General features: G+C 34.4%; 1 protein-coding gene across 2 annotated transcripts; it reads left to right on the forward strand.

Annotated features, from left to right (window-relative positions):
* Nucleotides 1–233: 233 nt before the first annotated feature.
* On the forward strand, nt 234–12,304 carry LOC113378398 (protein pangolin, isoforms A/H/I/S-like). 2 transcript variants are annotated; one of them, XM_026618927.1, is made up of 8 exons: nt 234–557; nt 5,084–5,174; nt 5,254–5,349; nt 6,537–6,707; nt 7,925–8,135; nt 9,060–9,213; nt 9,709–9,778; nt 11,239–12,304. In XM_026618927.1, the coding sequence occupies exons 1-8, from the start codon at nt 245–247 to the stop codon at nt 11,804–11,806; spliced, it is 1,674 nt and encodes a 557-aa protein (XP_026474712.1). In that variant the 5' UTR covers nt 234–244; the 3' UTR covers nt 11,807–12,304. The 2 variants fall into 2 exon arrangements, with proteins under 2 accessions (XP_026474712.1, XP_026474713.1); XM_026618928.1 differs by lacking the exons at nt 9,060–9,213; nt 11,239–12,304 and adding an exon at nt 8,308–8,473 and having other exon boundaries at nt 9,709–9,782.
* The last annotated feature ends 268 nt before the right edge of the window (nt 12,305–12,572 follow it).

Consider the following 12,572-nt stretch of genomic DNA (forward strand, 5'->3'; position numbering starts at 1 on the left):
ACTGCAACAAATACATAATATACAAACAAATCAGTGTTTAATACAGTCCACAGCTACAAGGGTTAAATTATAAGCCAACAACCTGAATTATCGAAGGAGAGTTTAATAAATTCTATAACTACGTAACAAAAGTACATCATTATATTAATCACCATCTAAACTTACGTTCTGATAACAAGAATAATTCCACACTTGACAAGTTTGATTATCATAACACTTTATTATCTCATTGCAGGCGAGCAAGATGGGATTGCCGACAACGCATCCGGGTGCGACGGGTTTATCGTTTTTCTGTCACAACGGCGAACACCTGACGCAACCGCCTCCTGCTCACATGGGTATCCCGCCTTACCAGCTCGATCCAAAAACGGCCGCAGGAGCCATGGGAGCAATGGGTGCTATGGGAGAGTACTGGCGAGGACTGCAACTTGGGTTGCGAGCGTCGCCTGCGGCCGGTAACGGAGCACCTGGAACGAGTCCGCCGCCACCTCCGCCACCAGCTGTCGGTCTCAGCACCGGAGACTGGAAACGCCTTGGACCTCTGCTTGCTGCTACTGGTAAGTGCAGCATGTTGTAGATATTGGCTCACATTGTTGGAAATGAAGGAATGTCTCAGTTAGTATGATAGAATATACGTGGTATGTGTAGACATATACAACCTATATGTATATATAGAACGTAGTAAATGGATACTTTCATCATTTTATTCTTTTTTTATGAAACTACCATATCAAAAACTAAAAACTGTAATACGAGACAAATTTTTGTGTTATAAATATTAACAAGTTGACTGTCGCGGATGTTGTAAAAAATATGGCCAAAATTTACAATTTAACACTTTCGGGACGGCACCGATTTCAAAACAATCTACTCAACCGGCTGTAAACTTGATTTTATTGTGTATGTTATGCAGTTTTTTGACAAAATTTGTGGTCATTGAAGGACATACATTTATAATATTGATTTATTTTTGATCATTTTATAAAGAATGGTGACGTTCAAAACAATTTCCATAATGCATTGCTGGTTTATTTTGACATGTTTTACAATAAAATGTTGTTGCCTTCCCCTAGTGCTTTTTAAGTAAAATAATCTATTGGATGTCTATTGCTTGGTATTTGTAGTCGGGGTGTTTGTTGATGTATGTCAAACTCGGTTATTGGAAGGAGAATTGGCGCATCCGCTAATGTTTTTTCGCTCTTCATTTAATTTGTCGAACTTCTTCTTTTTGTTGGTTGGATAATATCATCATCACATTCATCACTATCTTCGGTGCGAATAGTAATTTCGTAAAAATTGTCTGTATGAATGTCTATTTGAAACTCATCTTCACTACTGCTTAATTCACAAATTTACCAGTTGTTTTGCCATATTTAAAAGCGCTCGGTCGTTTTAAATATAAAAAAAGACCATATAGCAAAGAAAAAGGCTAAAAATACTACTAAAATAACTTAAAATTATTTACAAAATACAACACTGTTTATCACTGCTATATGTAATTTATTCAACTTTTCGATGCAAACTGAGTCATTGTTTATAAAATAGCCTGTGCCTCACAAAGTATGTTTGTCCAATCAGGTGGGCAGCCGTCCCCAAAGAGTTAATTTAATCACATTATATTACTACGAGATATCTCGTAGTTGGCATCCTAGAAAAGATCGCATTCTACGAGTCATCTCGAAGTTGGCAATCAACGTGTTAATAGGATATAACCGTGACTAAATGAATCAATTGTGACATTTTTAGTACACAGAAATTTGTCTATTTGATCTGATCTAGCAACTTTCAATTCATTCTAATTCATTGTTTGATTTCTACATTTAAGATGAAATTTATAATAGACTAAAATAGTTGAGTTTCACGACAGCTTGTTTTTAATTTATTAAATAACTTGCTCAATTACCACAATCTATTTGCAAATGACTTGAGTGTCGAAGCAATTACGAAGTAAGTAGCACTTGAACTAGTAATTGCTACAGAGTACTTCTCTTGGAGCGAGCTTTTAGCAAATAAAAATCCTTACATTTCATTTGAAGTACAGATAATAATTCCTTAATAGACTATACAAAGCACGTGGAAAATTGTAATGTTCTGCAAAATCACTTCTCTATCTTGTAATAATATTTTCATATGTGGGCTACAACATTTTTTCACATTTTTTGATAATAGCCAAAAGATTTTACCGAACTATATTTTTATCGTCTTCTTTCTGTCTTACAGAGTTTTTGAACCATAGAATATAAATCCGTAATTGTAAATATTGTAGCAAGAGAAATGCATCAAATTTTTATCGAAATCTATCAAACCAGTACCTTACCAGTTTTCTGTGTAAGATTGCGTAGTTTATAATCTCTCAGAGCGCTTTATTTACAATTGCATGCTGTAATTTCTGTATTACCATTTTGTTTGTTTATTTAATAAATTTCTATAATTGAAATACTTTTGATATCATATGAGCAAGTAGCAAATCACGTGGCTATTTACTTTTGCATTTTTGTTCAGAAGTAATAAATAAATTCTTTTGCATAAAGTACGTTCGAAATTGCAATGTGAGCAGGAGATGGATAAAGGGTTTTGTAGTGATATTACATTCATAGGAGCTATCATGCTTGCATGTGCATTGTCACTGAGACTTGTAATGGGTATCAATGTAAATCGCTTCCAGTTACATTTTGTCGTTGCTTTGACTGACGCACCCTTTAGCTAGGAGAGGTCATGTTCGTCCTTAAGGGCACTTAAATGGAGATTCTCATTTATTGAAATTTATAGCATTTATATAAAATTTTAACTAGACACTTTTTTCCTTTATTGGCAGTGGTTTCGCTAGAAAGTAGATAGGGACAGTGGGAATCTCGTTAATCCACACTTTTTTCCTTTATTTATAATGAATTTAAATTAATAAATAAGAAAATATTTTTTGAATTGAAGTATTTGTTGAATTGAATTGAATTACCGAACTTAATTACGAACGCTACGATAATGGAAAAAATGTGATAAACAAGAAAAAAACAGAAGTTTGCTAAAATTCTACTGTAAATGCATTGCATTAAGATGTTTACATCATTTTTTACGATTATCTTTACTATTTTATGTTTAGTCTCGAATTCGATTTCGGTTTTGGTTCTTGGTGCAACGATGATACATAAAGAAATGCAATTGTAATTAAAAACTAAAAAGTTTTTTTAACATTTATTTCATTTAATGTCAACGTTTCGGAGCTATACACGTTCCATCTTCAGGACATTTTTCTGAGTAAACTTGCGATCAAAGCTATTTCAATAAGATATTTATTATATAGACAAATAAAATAGTAATAAAGAAATTATTGAATGATAATGTAAACAAAAGCGCTCCGAATTTGATTAGATGATTAACTAACAAAACTAATACAGTAAAATATAAATAAAGTTTAGTGGATTGTAATATAAGTTATAAAATTATAATTCAGTAGAATTTTATTATTTATATTACAATCCACCAATTCTTGATTATTTAGTCGTATTGTTTCTACAACAACATCAGATGCCAAGGTATAACATTTTTGCTTTATATTAATAAAATCAACCTTCAAATTTGAACTTAAACTTCGCATATGATGACTTTTTTAATTCATTATCATTATCATCTTATCATTATCCATAAGATGATCTGATACGATTAAAGTGTAATTTGGTGATGTGATTTTTTTATTCCTATAAATGATTTGGATTTAGCAATTGAGAACCTTAGGTTCTCATTTGCAAACATTACATATGACAAGTACACAAGCTTTTGGTGCACGTCGGTCGAACATCAGATAAGCGCTTTTAAAACGTTCAATTTAGTTATTGTGTTCACCTCTCACGGGGCATGTTATTAGTAAGGGGTCGTTTCCCCTTTGAAATCAACCCCTTCAACTTGATAGATTTTTAAACTATTACATCATAAGTTCCGCACGATGTAGATGTCTATCTATTGCCTGTAAATATATAGTACGTTTATATGTATGCTTTCATTTGATTTTATCAGAATCAATTTTAGCATTTGTCAACTCTTGACATGTGTTGATTTTTTTATAATGTATAAATTTTCATTTGTTGTGATTATCAGTATGTCTACAATCTACATAAATGAAATGCAATATATTTTTAAAAATTGGTATACACTGTAAAAAACATAATGAATACAAATAATCGTACTTCAATAGTAAGCAATTCTAATTGACTTAAAATAATATTTTAAGTATATTTTACTTAAATACTACCTTAAATGTGTTCGGCACAGTCGTTTCATGTCGTATTACTGTCTGTATTATGTTTTCTGTTCCAACTTTTTAAAGAGCGTTTGTTTTTGGGGTCGTTACTTGAAGCATAAACAGATTGTATAAAGGGCATAATTTGCTCCTATCTTAACGTTTTTTTTTGTAAATTGTCGAATATAATTTTTGAAAACAGACAATGATATTAATTTTTGGAATCGATTTATATTTTAGAAATTAATGTTTCCAAACATACTTATATTAGTGTAAAACATCTACTGTTCAAAGTGTAAAGTATTGACTACAACTTCCAAACATATAGTTGCATTATTTATTTATTTATTTATAATCAGCTGGTTTATGTTACTGAAGGAGAGTAGTAAAACAAGAATTCATGTTCACACTATTGTGACCCACTTAATTTTTTACACCGTACTTAACACCATTCGTCATACAATCAAATCAGACCTGGAAATCTATCGACGCTAATATTTGAGTTCCGGGCACGTGCTATAGCATGCACCCATTGCAAAGCGTTTTCAACATGCTTGATCGGTGCAAGGCGTAATGTACTTTTTATTTTTAAAAAATCCTTTGTTTATCTCACAAAGTAAATCTTTATGTTTAATTTCTACTGATACATTGGAGTACACTATCATAAGTTAAATTAATCATTTGTGTATTGCATAAATTTATCACTCATAGAATAACAAAACAGAACCATGATATGAGTGATTCTGCATGAAACGAAGTTAAACGTTAGATTCAGTGAAGCTATTTAATTATATAATGTTATTTTAAAATTAAGTACTTTATAAATAGCTAAATATGAGTATTTAACTTTAGGTTTGACGAGGCCTTCGATGTTTCCGTACTCACCAGCGCAGTATTCTTATCCTATGCTTAGTCCAGAAATGTCACAAGTCGCCGCATCATGGTAAGTATTTCATTATGATAAAACTGTATACATAGCATATATATAAATTCAAATAATGATATAAATTTACTATTTTAAGGCATACGCCCAGTATGTACCCCATTTCTTCAGGATCATCAGGATTTCGAAGTCCGTATCCATCATCGTTACCTATTACTAGTACAACTCTTCCCAGGTAAATGATTAAAATTGTATTAAATTATTTCCTTTTGCATATTTACAACATACAATGTCTTATGGTAATACTAACAGACACGCATGTTAAACAACTATTTAACCCTCCGTCGGTCGGATATTTTTTCACCTTCGAACGGTCGGAAAGGTCAGGCTGGACCACCATTCATTTTACATGCATTTATATGGGATAAATGAGTTTTTGGTGTCTTATATATTAACGATTATTAGTAATAAATATTTAAAGTTTTGATTTTTTCTTTTTCTTACCGTCTTTTGCATGTGTTGAGCTTGCTTATAATAAAAATATTACATATTATATATATAGAAAAAATCAAGAAATATAAAAAATCGTTGCTTTTTTTGTTAATTTTTCTGTTTTATATCAATGAAAAACTATATTTATTCTTTTTCGGCGCCTTTGAAATGAATGTGAAATTCAAATGAAAACGAAATGAGGTGCGTCGCCTTTGAAATGAGCTGTAAAACTCAAAGTAAAAATATAATTTCACTACAGGTTTCACAAAAAAACATTTCGAACGCAGTACGGGTAAAAAGATTGTTGATAATGTGTGCATTACTCATCGGATTTTCAGTGTTTGCGATTACCAATAAGTTTGGTAGGTTCTCAAGGAACTCTCGTCATGAAAATACTAACATTCATGTTACAACACATAGCAAAGAATATATACAACGCAGTTTGAATAGAAAATACCATGAAAAAAGACAAAATACTGGTTTACGTATATCAAAAAGCGTATATTTCATACAAAATGTGTGGGTGGTCTAGACAGACCTTTCCGACCGTTCGAAGTATAAAAAAGTTATTATCCTTATAATTATCCTTCTGTACATTTTTTCGTCCTGATTTTTTCATTGATCGACAGCTAATGAAATTTTAGGAAAAGTCAAGGATTTTCAAGTCTATAGAATTACTAGAAGAATTTTTTTTTTTAATTGAAGTCGAAAAAAGTCTGGCCAGACCACGCCGACCGACGGAGGGTTAATTTAATATCACCGGATCTTATAAAAAGTCGTAATGCAAAACTATTGACATTAATTATTTGACTTTAGAAAATGTATTGATAATATCGGTGGGTGTTTTATTCCATTCGATCTAATTATATATTATAAGCATCTATAATGTTTCCAGTGAAGTATGTTTTTAAAAATGTTTGCATCCCGCAGTGATTTCTACAGGTTTTCACCGACCGGACTGATTCCATCTCATCCGCATGCCGGGCTTAGTCCGCACGCACATCCTCACCACGTGCATTCACTAACATCACATCCCGCAATCGTGACGCCGGGGCCCAAACAAGAATTACCGCACCAGAATAATAACCACCGATATGCAAGGTTAGTGAATTCTTTATTGAGTGGACTAAAACTGCTAGAGTCCTCTCTAGTCGTTCGTTTGCATTCAATTTGTTTTTCCGTCGCATCTGTGACTCGTAGCCTAGGGGTCTACGCGTAGCTGAATGTTCTTTGTTCGGGAGAGACTGTGTACTTTATTGACGTGTGCGCGTCGCTGTTATGAGGGTTGTAATGTACGGCGCATTTGTAATACCCGAACTGTGTGCAACGCACGTCGCGCGCACCTCTGCCTCTATGCAGAATTAATAGTTTGTTGTATCACGTTTTTGATACAGAATTTGTTAAGCTGTTTGTCATGTTACTAAATTGGAGTCTCGAGTTTTCGAAGCCGTCGCTGATGCTGACGGATATTGGTTAAGTGCCGCGGCCAATATTACGCGATAATGATCGTGTTTAGGTATCGCGTATTATGTGAAATTATTTAGAATGGAACCGAATGGATGTTGTTCAGAACCTCTAAACCTTATCCTAGAAAAAAAGCCTGTTGCTTCGGTCGAAAGCAAGAGCGTTTACGTGAAGAAGCATCGTTTCGCTTCAAAATACGAACGCGTTCGTCCGCCAGATCAGTTGCACCCAGAATCAGCCATAGTGCACGGTGACTTCCCCGAAACAGATTATCAACCAGCTGATCTCTCGATGCCAACATCTGGCAAATCTGTACAACATGATTTATTAAACGCAATTCACGATGATAGTAATAAAAACTTGCAAGATCAGATGATACCTGATGATTTATCAGGACGTCTTTATTCTGTTATAAACTCCCTAGCAAAACAGAAAGATTTGGCCGCTCTTTACGTAAATAGGTTGCAACAATTTTCATCACCGCAACCTTTATTAAATTTGCCAGATCATTTTTCTTTGCAAACATTTTCTTACGTTGAGGCCGCTAAGAAAATAGCCGAGCACGCTTTGTTGACTAGTGGCTGGCCTTGCTCAATAGCATCCCCTCCTAGCAGCACCAGCACTTCATCTTCAATCGTGTCACCATGGTTTGAACCGCCACCTTCTATAGTGTCAACTAATTCTTCCGATACAGAGCTAAAAGGTTTAACTAGAAGTACGTCGAAAATTACAGATTCAGAACTATATACACAATCGTTTGTTCAGACGCATAAACGGTATTTAATAAACGTATAAAAAATTGAAATTTTGATATATTTTATATTAGTTCACGCATATATTATGTTTGGTTATAGGTCATCTTTGGATTCTAAAAATTCAACAGCGGCCCAAATAGACAAACAAAATGGACCTGATGCAGGTAATTCTGCAGCAGATAAGAAAAAGCCACATATCAAGAAACCTCTAAATGCTTTCATGCTTTATATGAAAGAAATGCGTGCCAAAGTAGTTGCAGAATGTACATTAAAAGAAAGTGCAGCGATTAACCAAATATTAGGGCGACGGGTAAGTCATCTTAATAATTAGTTTGTTATGTTTATATGTTAATTATTTTAATCCTATTCCGAGTCCTCGCTTCAAAATACTTTGCATGCATTATGCGTGGTGTCAATGTTGAAATATGAATAAGGTTTAACGAGCCGTAATATTGATCGCTTCTCTTTGCCTGCCTTGATAGTGGCACTCTCTGAGTCGCGAAGAGCAAGCGAAATACTACGAGAAGGCTCGCCAGGAACGGCAGCTACACATGCAGATGTATCCGGGATGGAGTGCCAGAGACAATTACGGTTACGGCTCCAAGAAGAAGAAACGAAAGAAAGAGCGCTCGCCGGCCGATCCGGGAGGTACCGAACCTTTCCAGTACCACATTAGTGCAGTAGTGCTAGAACAGCAGGCGCACCCGGACTGCTGTGGCCTAGGCCACTTACTAAAATCATTTAGCCCTATTCTAAAGCTTAGTAATATACGTGCGTTTCACGAGCTGTTCTACTAATCTACTCCGTTAATCAATTCGCTGTTATGTGTGCCATTATGTAGTACATTGTGCGGACTCCTTGTTGCGGGTTGTCAGGCTCGGGAGTTCATTGAATTCGTTGAATTTGTTTCATTAGCAGAATGGGTTATTGCATTAAATAATTGGTCTAGCCCCTCCGCGTGAAAACAAACTATAACGTTGCGGTGGCCCCGAAATGAAACAATTTCTATCCTGTCTGTTCTTCTAGCACGAAATAATACGTACCGGAAAGTAGTAGGCCTCGCTTTATTTCTATCTTATCAAAAATCGGTAGTTAAGTGTCTGCAGCTTCAATATTCTCTAAATATAAACGAAAGGCCGGCGAAAAGCGTCTCGTTATAATGTTATAATTTGATCTTGATCGTTTTATTACGGAAGCGATGAGTTGATGCAATTTTGGTTTCGTTTTCCTTTAGTGGCACGCACTCGGGCGCGAAGAACAGGCCAAGTATTACGAACTGGCTAGACGAGAGAGGCAGTTGCACATGCAGTTGTACCCCGACTGGTCGTCTCGCGCTAACTCTTCGCGCGGCAAGAAGAGGAAACGAAAGCAAGAGACCAACGATGGAGGTACAACACCTTAAACCTTGCCATATCACAGCAACCAATTATACCAAAACCCTGCCTTTTCATCTGGTGGGAGGCTTTCCTACAGCTGTCATTTTATTTCAACAGTCGGACAGCCTCCTATGTATTTCTTATTTGGTGCATGCTGGGTACTCTTTGTTCTTTTGAGGGATTCAGTTTTATACGCGTACGAGTAAATTCACATTGGGCTGGCCGCTTGATTTTATTTTGCAGGGACCTATTCTGCTATTTGAACGATTCAAAGAATTTATCGCACTGATTCAAATAATGACGCGATTGATCGTTAGAACGTCAGTACGTTCTAACGATCTGCCATAACAGGTCGAATGCCAAATTAAATTTTTCATATATTTCATATTAAAATGGTTGCACGTATATTTTGTTTTCAAGTTTAGTTCATTTTTAGTAACTTTAATATTGCATGATACTCCTCAAAAATTTCTCTAATACATTGAATAACATTTTTTTTATGTTTAGGAAATAATATGAAAAAATGTCGCGCCAGATTTGGTCTGGATCAACAAAGCCAATGGTGCAAGCCTTGCAGGTGAGAACATTTTTCTCAAATTTTTAATATAATATATAACAGATAGAAAATATAATACTTAGATTATATGAAAATTAATTAATATTCGAATATTTAATAATAATGAAATGCTTATTATGAAGCTTCTGGTCATCGTTAAGGTGGATAATTTACAGTAATTTATAGTAAATATATAAGTGTTGCATCAAATAAATTTGGCTAGTTATATTATTATTTTGTAATCGCCAAATATAAGTAAACGTTTTTCTATGCTAATTTTGTTTTAAATATTACCTTGGATAACTCATTGAATGATTTTTTGGAACACTTACATATTTGATTTATAAATGCTTTTTCTTTGAGTACTATTTATACAATATGGGTATTTTAATATTTGTACATTGTCTTGTTTTTGTGGTAAGACTTTAAATCAAAAGAAGCTATGGTATTGGGATTTATGTAGAATTTAGCTTTCTATCTAATGTTATATAATAAGCGATCCAGTGTGATGTGAACTTTCAGAAAATGTGTCTTCCCACACAGAAAAGAACGTGACGAGATAACAAATAAATTGCAGTTTATTTGATTGGCTTTGTTACATAATGCACAGCTACCGCTTATTTTATTACCATTTGTTAATAATGAGGGATCCGAAATATTTGTATATAGACACATTTTCTAAATGTTTTTAATTCCAAATGTATTTGGAGAATGGTGTGAATGCGATGTATCTATGCATAAGTGTAATATTCGCAATGAAGCAAGGGTATCTCAGTGTGCGTCTTTAATGCTAACTCCTGGTTTGTTTGTTGCTACTGGCAGTCCGGACAGTGGTATTCTCCAGTCCGCTCATACGGGCGGGATGGGGTTGGCGGTCAGTGGAGGCAATACCAGCCTGGGCCTGCTTCATTCATCCGTTGGCGCCAGTTCTTCAGCTGGCACAGGAAATGCCAATGCTAGTTCTCCTCAGGAGCCTACTTATGTAAACCTATAGTCGGCCCCCTCGGTCTGGGTCAGTGCTGCTAAGTCCGTGTTCTGTGTATTTGTGTTTTCAAAACTGAGTTGGCCGTAGATTAAAAATTGTGTGCTCAATGTTGTGGTTAAATATTATTTGATTGCGTTTAATTTTTTTTCAACCATTGATTGATTTATATTGATATCATATTTTTCTCTTTATTTTGTTTAAGTGTTATTATGTTGTAGAGCAACTAATTTAATTTTGCATGTTACAGCACTAATTTATTATATTTCAGGATATCTAGCATGACCGAATTGGCAGTATTTAATTATATTTTGTTTTGTTGTTTACTAGAAGCACTTGACTGACTTCCATCGCATATAACCTGGTTTATATTTGGATGTCAAGAATTTATTTAATTTTGTTTTTATTGTGTGATTGCAGTAGCATGAAATATTCTTTCGCTTTTATTTTCTACTTTTTTATAATATTTTAGTAATTATTATTATGACAATGATTACAGACGCAAGAAGAAATGCATTCGCTACATGGAAGCTGGTGGTGAAGATGGTGGAGATGATGGCAATCAATCCGATGATAATCTCGGAAGTTGCGGAAGCGTGGGTGATGTCCAGACACCTCCTGATGACGAAGAAGAATCTCTGAATCAATCGCTATCAAGTCCTGGTGGTCTAAGTGTATTATCAAGTATGACTAGTTCATCAATGATTTTACCTAGTCCGTCCACGAGCTTGGCGTCCCCTTCTATTAGTCTAGCATCCCCATGTATGAGCTTACAATCTCCACTTACACCTCATGAAAGTTCTGCTTTCGAATGCAAATTGCCTGTCCAGCCCTTGATGCATCAGCACGCACCACATCGAAATCCTGTGGGTACAAATCCACATGACATCAATAACCCTCTTAGTGTTAATCAACTCACATCTCAATGTCCAAAGAATTCTGTTCACGATGTGACTTCATGTACAAAATCTTCTGATCGAAGTCTCGCACATTCGCACGGACGAGGGCTGCCAGATCCAACAAACACGAGCACAACAAATGCTGGCAATGTCATTAGTGTAACGTAGCAGGAAGCAATCCGGTGATATAAAAGGCCTAGCTATTAATTTATGTACATTTAACGAATTAATAACTTCTCATGCCTACAGTGACGATTTGCGGAAGAGAAATATAAGTCTATTAAAAGTCAATTCATAAGTGTGATTAATGAAATGAAATTATTGTAATTTGAGTGAATGATTCAGAATTGAACTTCAAATAAAAACATTTAGTTAACAAATACTCAGGACAAAGTGTTGAATAACGAGACTGTCGAATAAATTTTGCATTTCAAAGTGTATCTGTGAAGAAGGGTATGCTGTGAAAAAGTTTTAATGCATTTTCCAAATGACCGCTGCACCTCCATTTTTTTTTTAAGTATTTGTAGCAATTATTTATTCAGAAAAACAGTCAGGTGAACCGAGTTCACGCAATAGACTGAATCGTGCTTGTACATTATTAATGTTCCTTGTGCCAGATTTTTATATAGGTTAGCGTTGTAAATTACTCTTACATAATATTAAACAATAGGCAATCGTTGAAAATGATTTTATATAAATTTTAGTATATTAAGGAATTATTTTGTGGCGTTGTCAAGATTTAATTTTTCCAGTTTTGAAAATTTGTCAACACACTCAACCAAAATAAATGTATATTATCATTTTCACCATTGACATATTGCAATATTAATATTAATATATTATTGATTTTCGTGCAAGCATAGTTGCAGTAAATTATATGAATTATAAATCAGTATATTGGAGTTACTTATATTAAATTTTGTAAGTTTGTTTA

This window comes from Ctenocephalides felis, unplaced genomic scaffold, assembly GCF_003426905.1.
Source record: "Ctenocephalides felis isolate EL2017-DRISC unplaced genomic scaffold, ASM342690v1 CF-g0.4_SCAFFOLD_01886, whole genome shotgun sequence".
In the NCBI taxonomy this organism is placed as follows: Eukaryota; Metazoa; Arthropoda; class Insecta; order Siphonaptera; family Pulicidae; genus Ctenocephalides; species Ctenocephalides felis.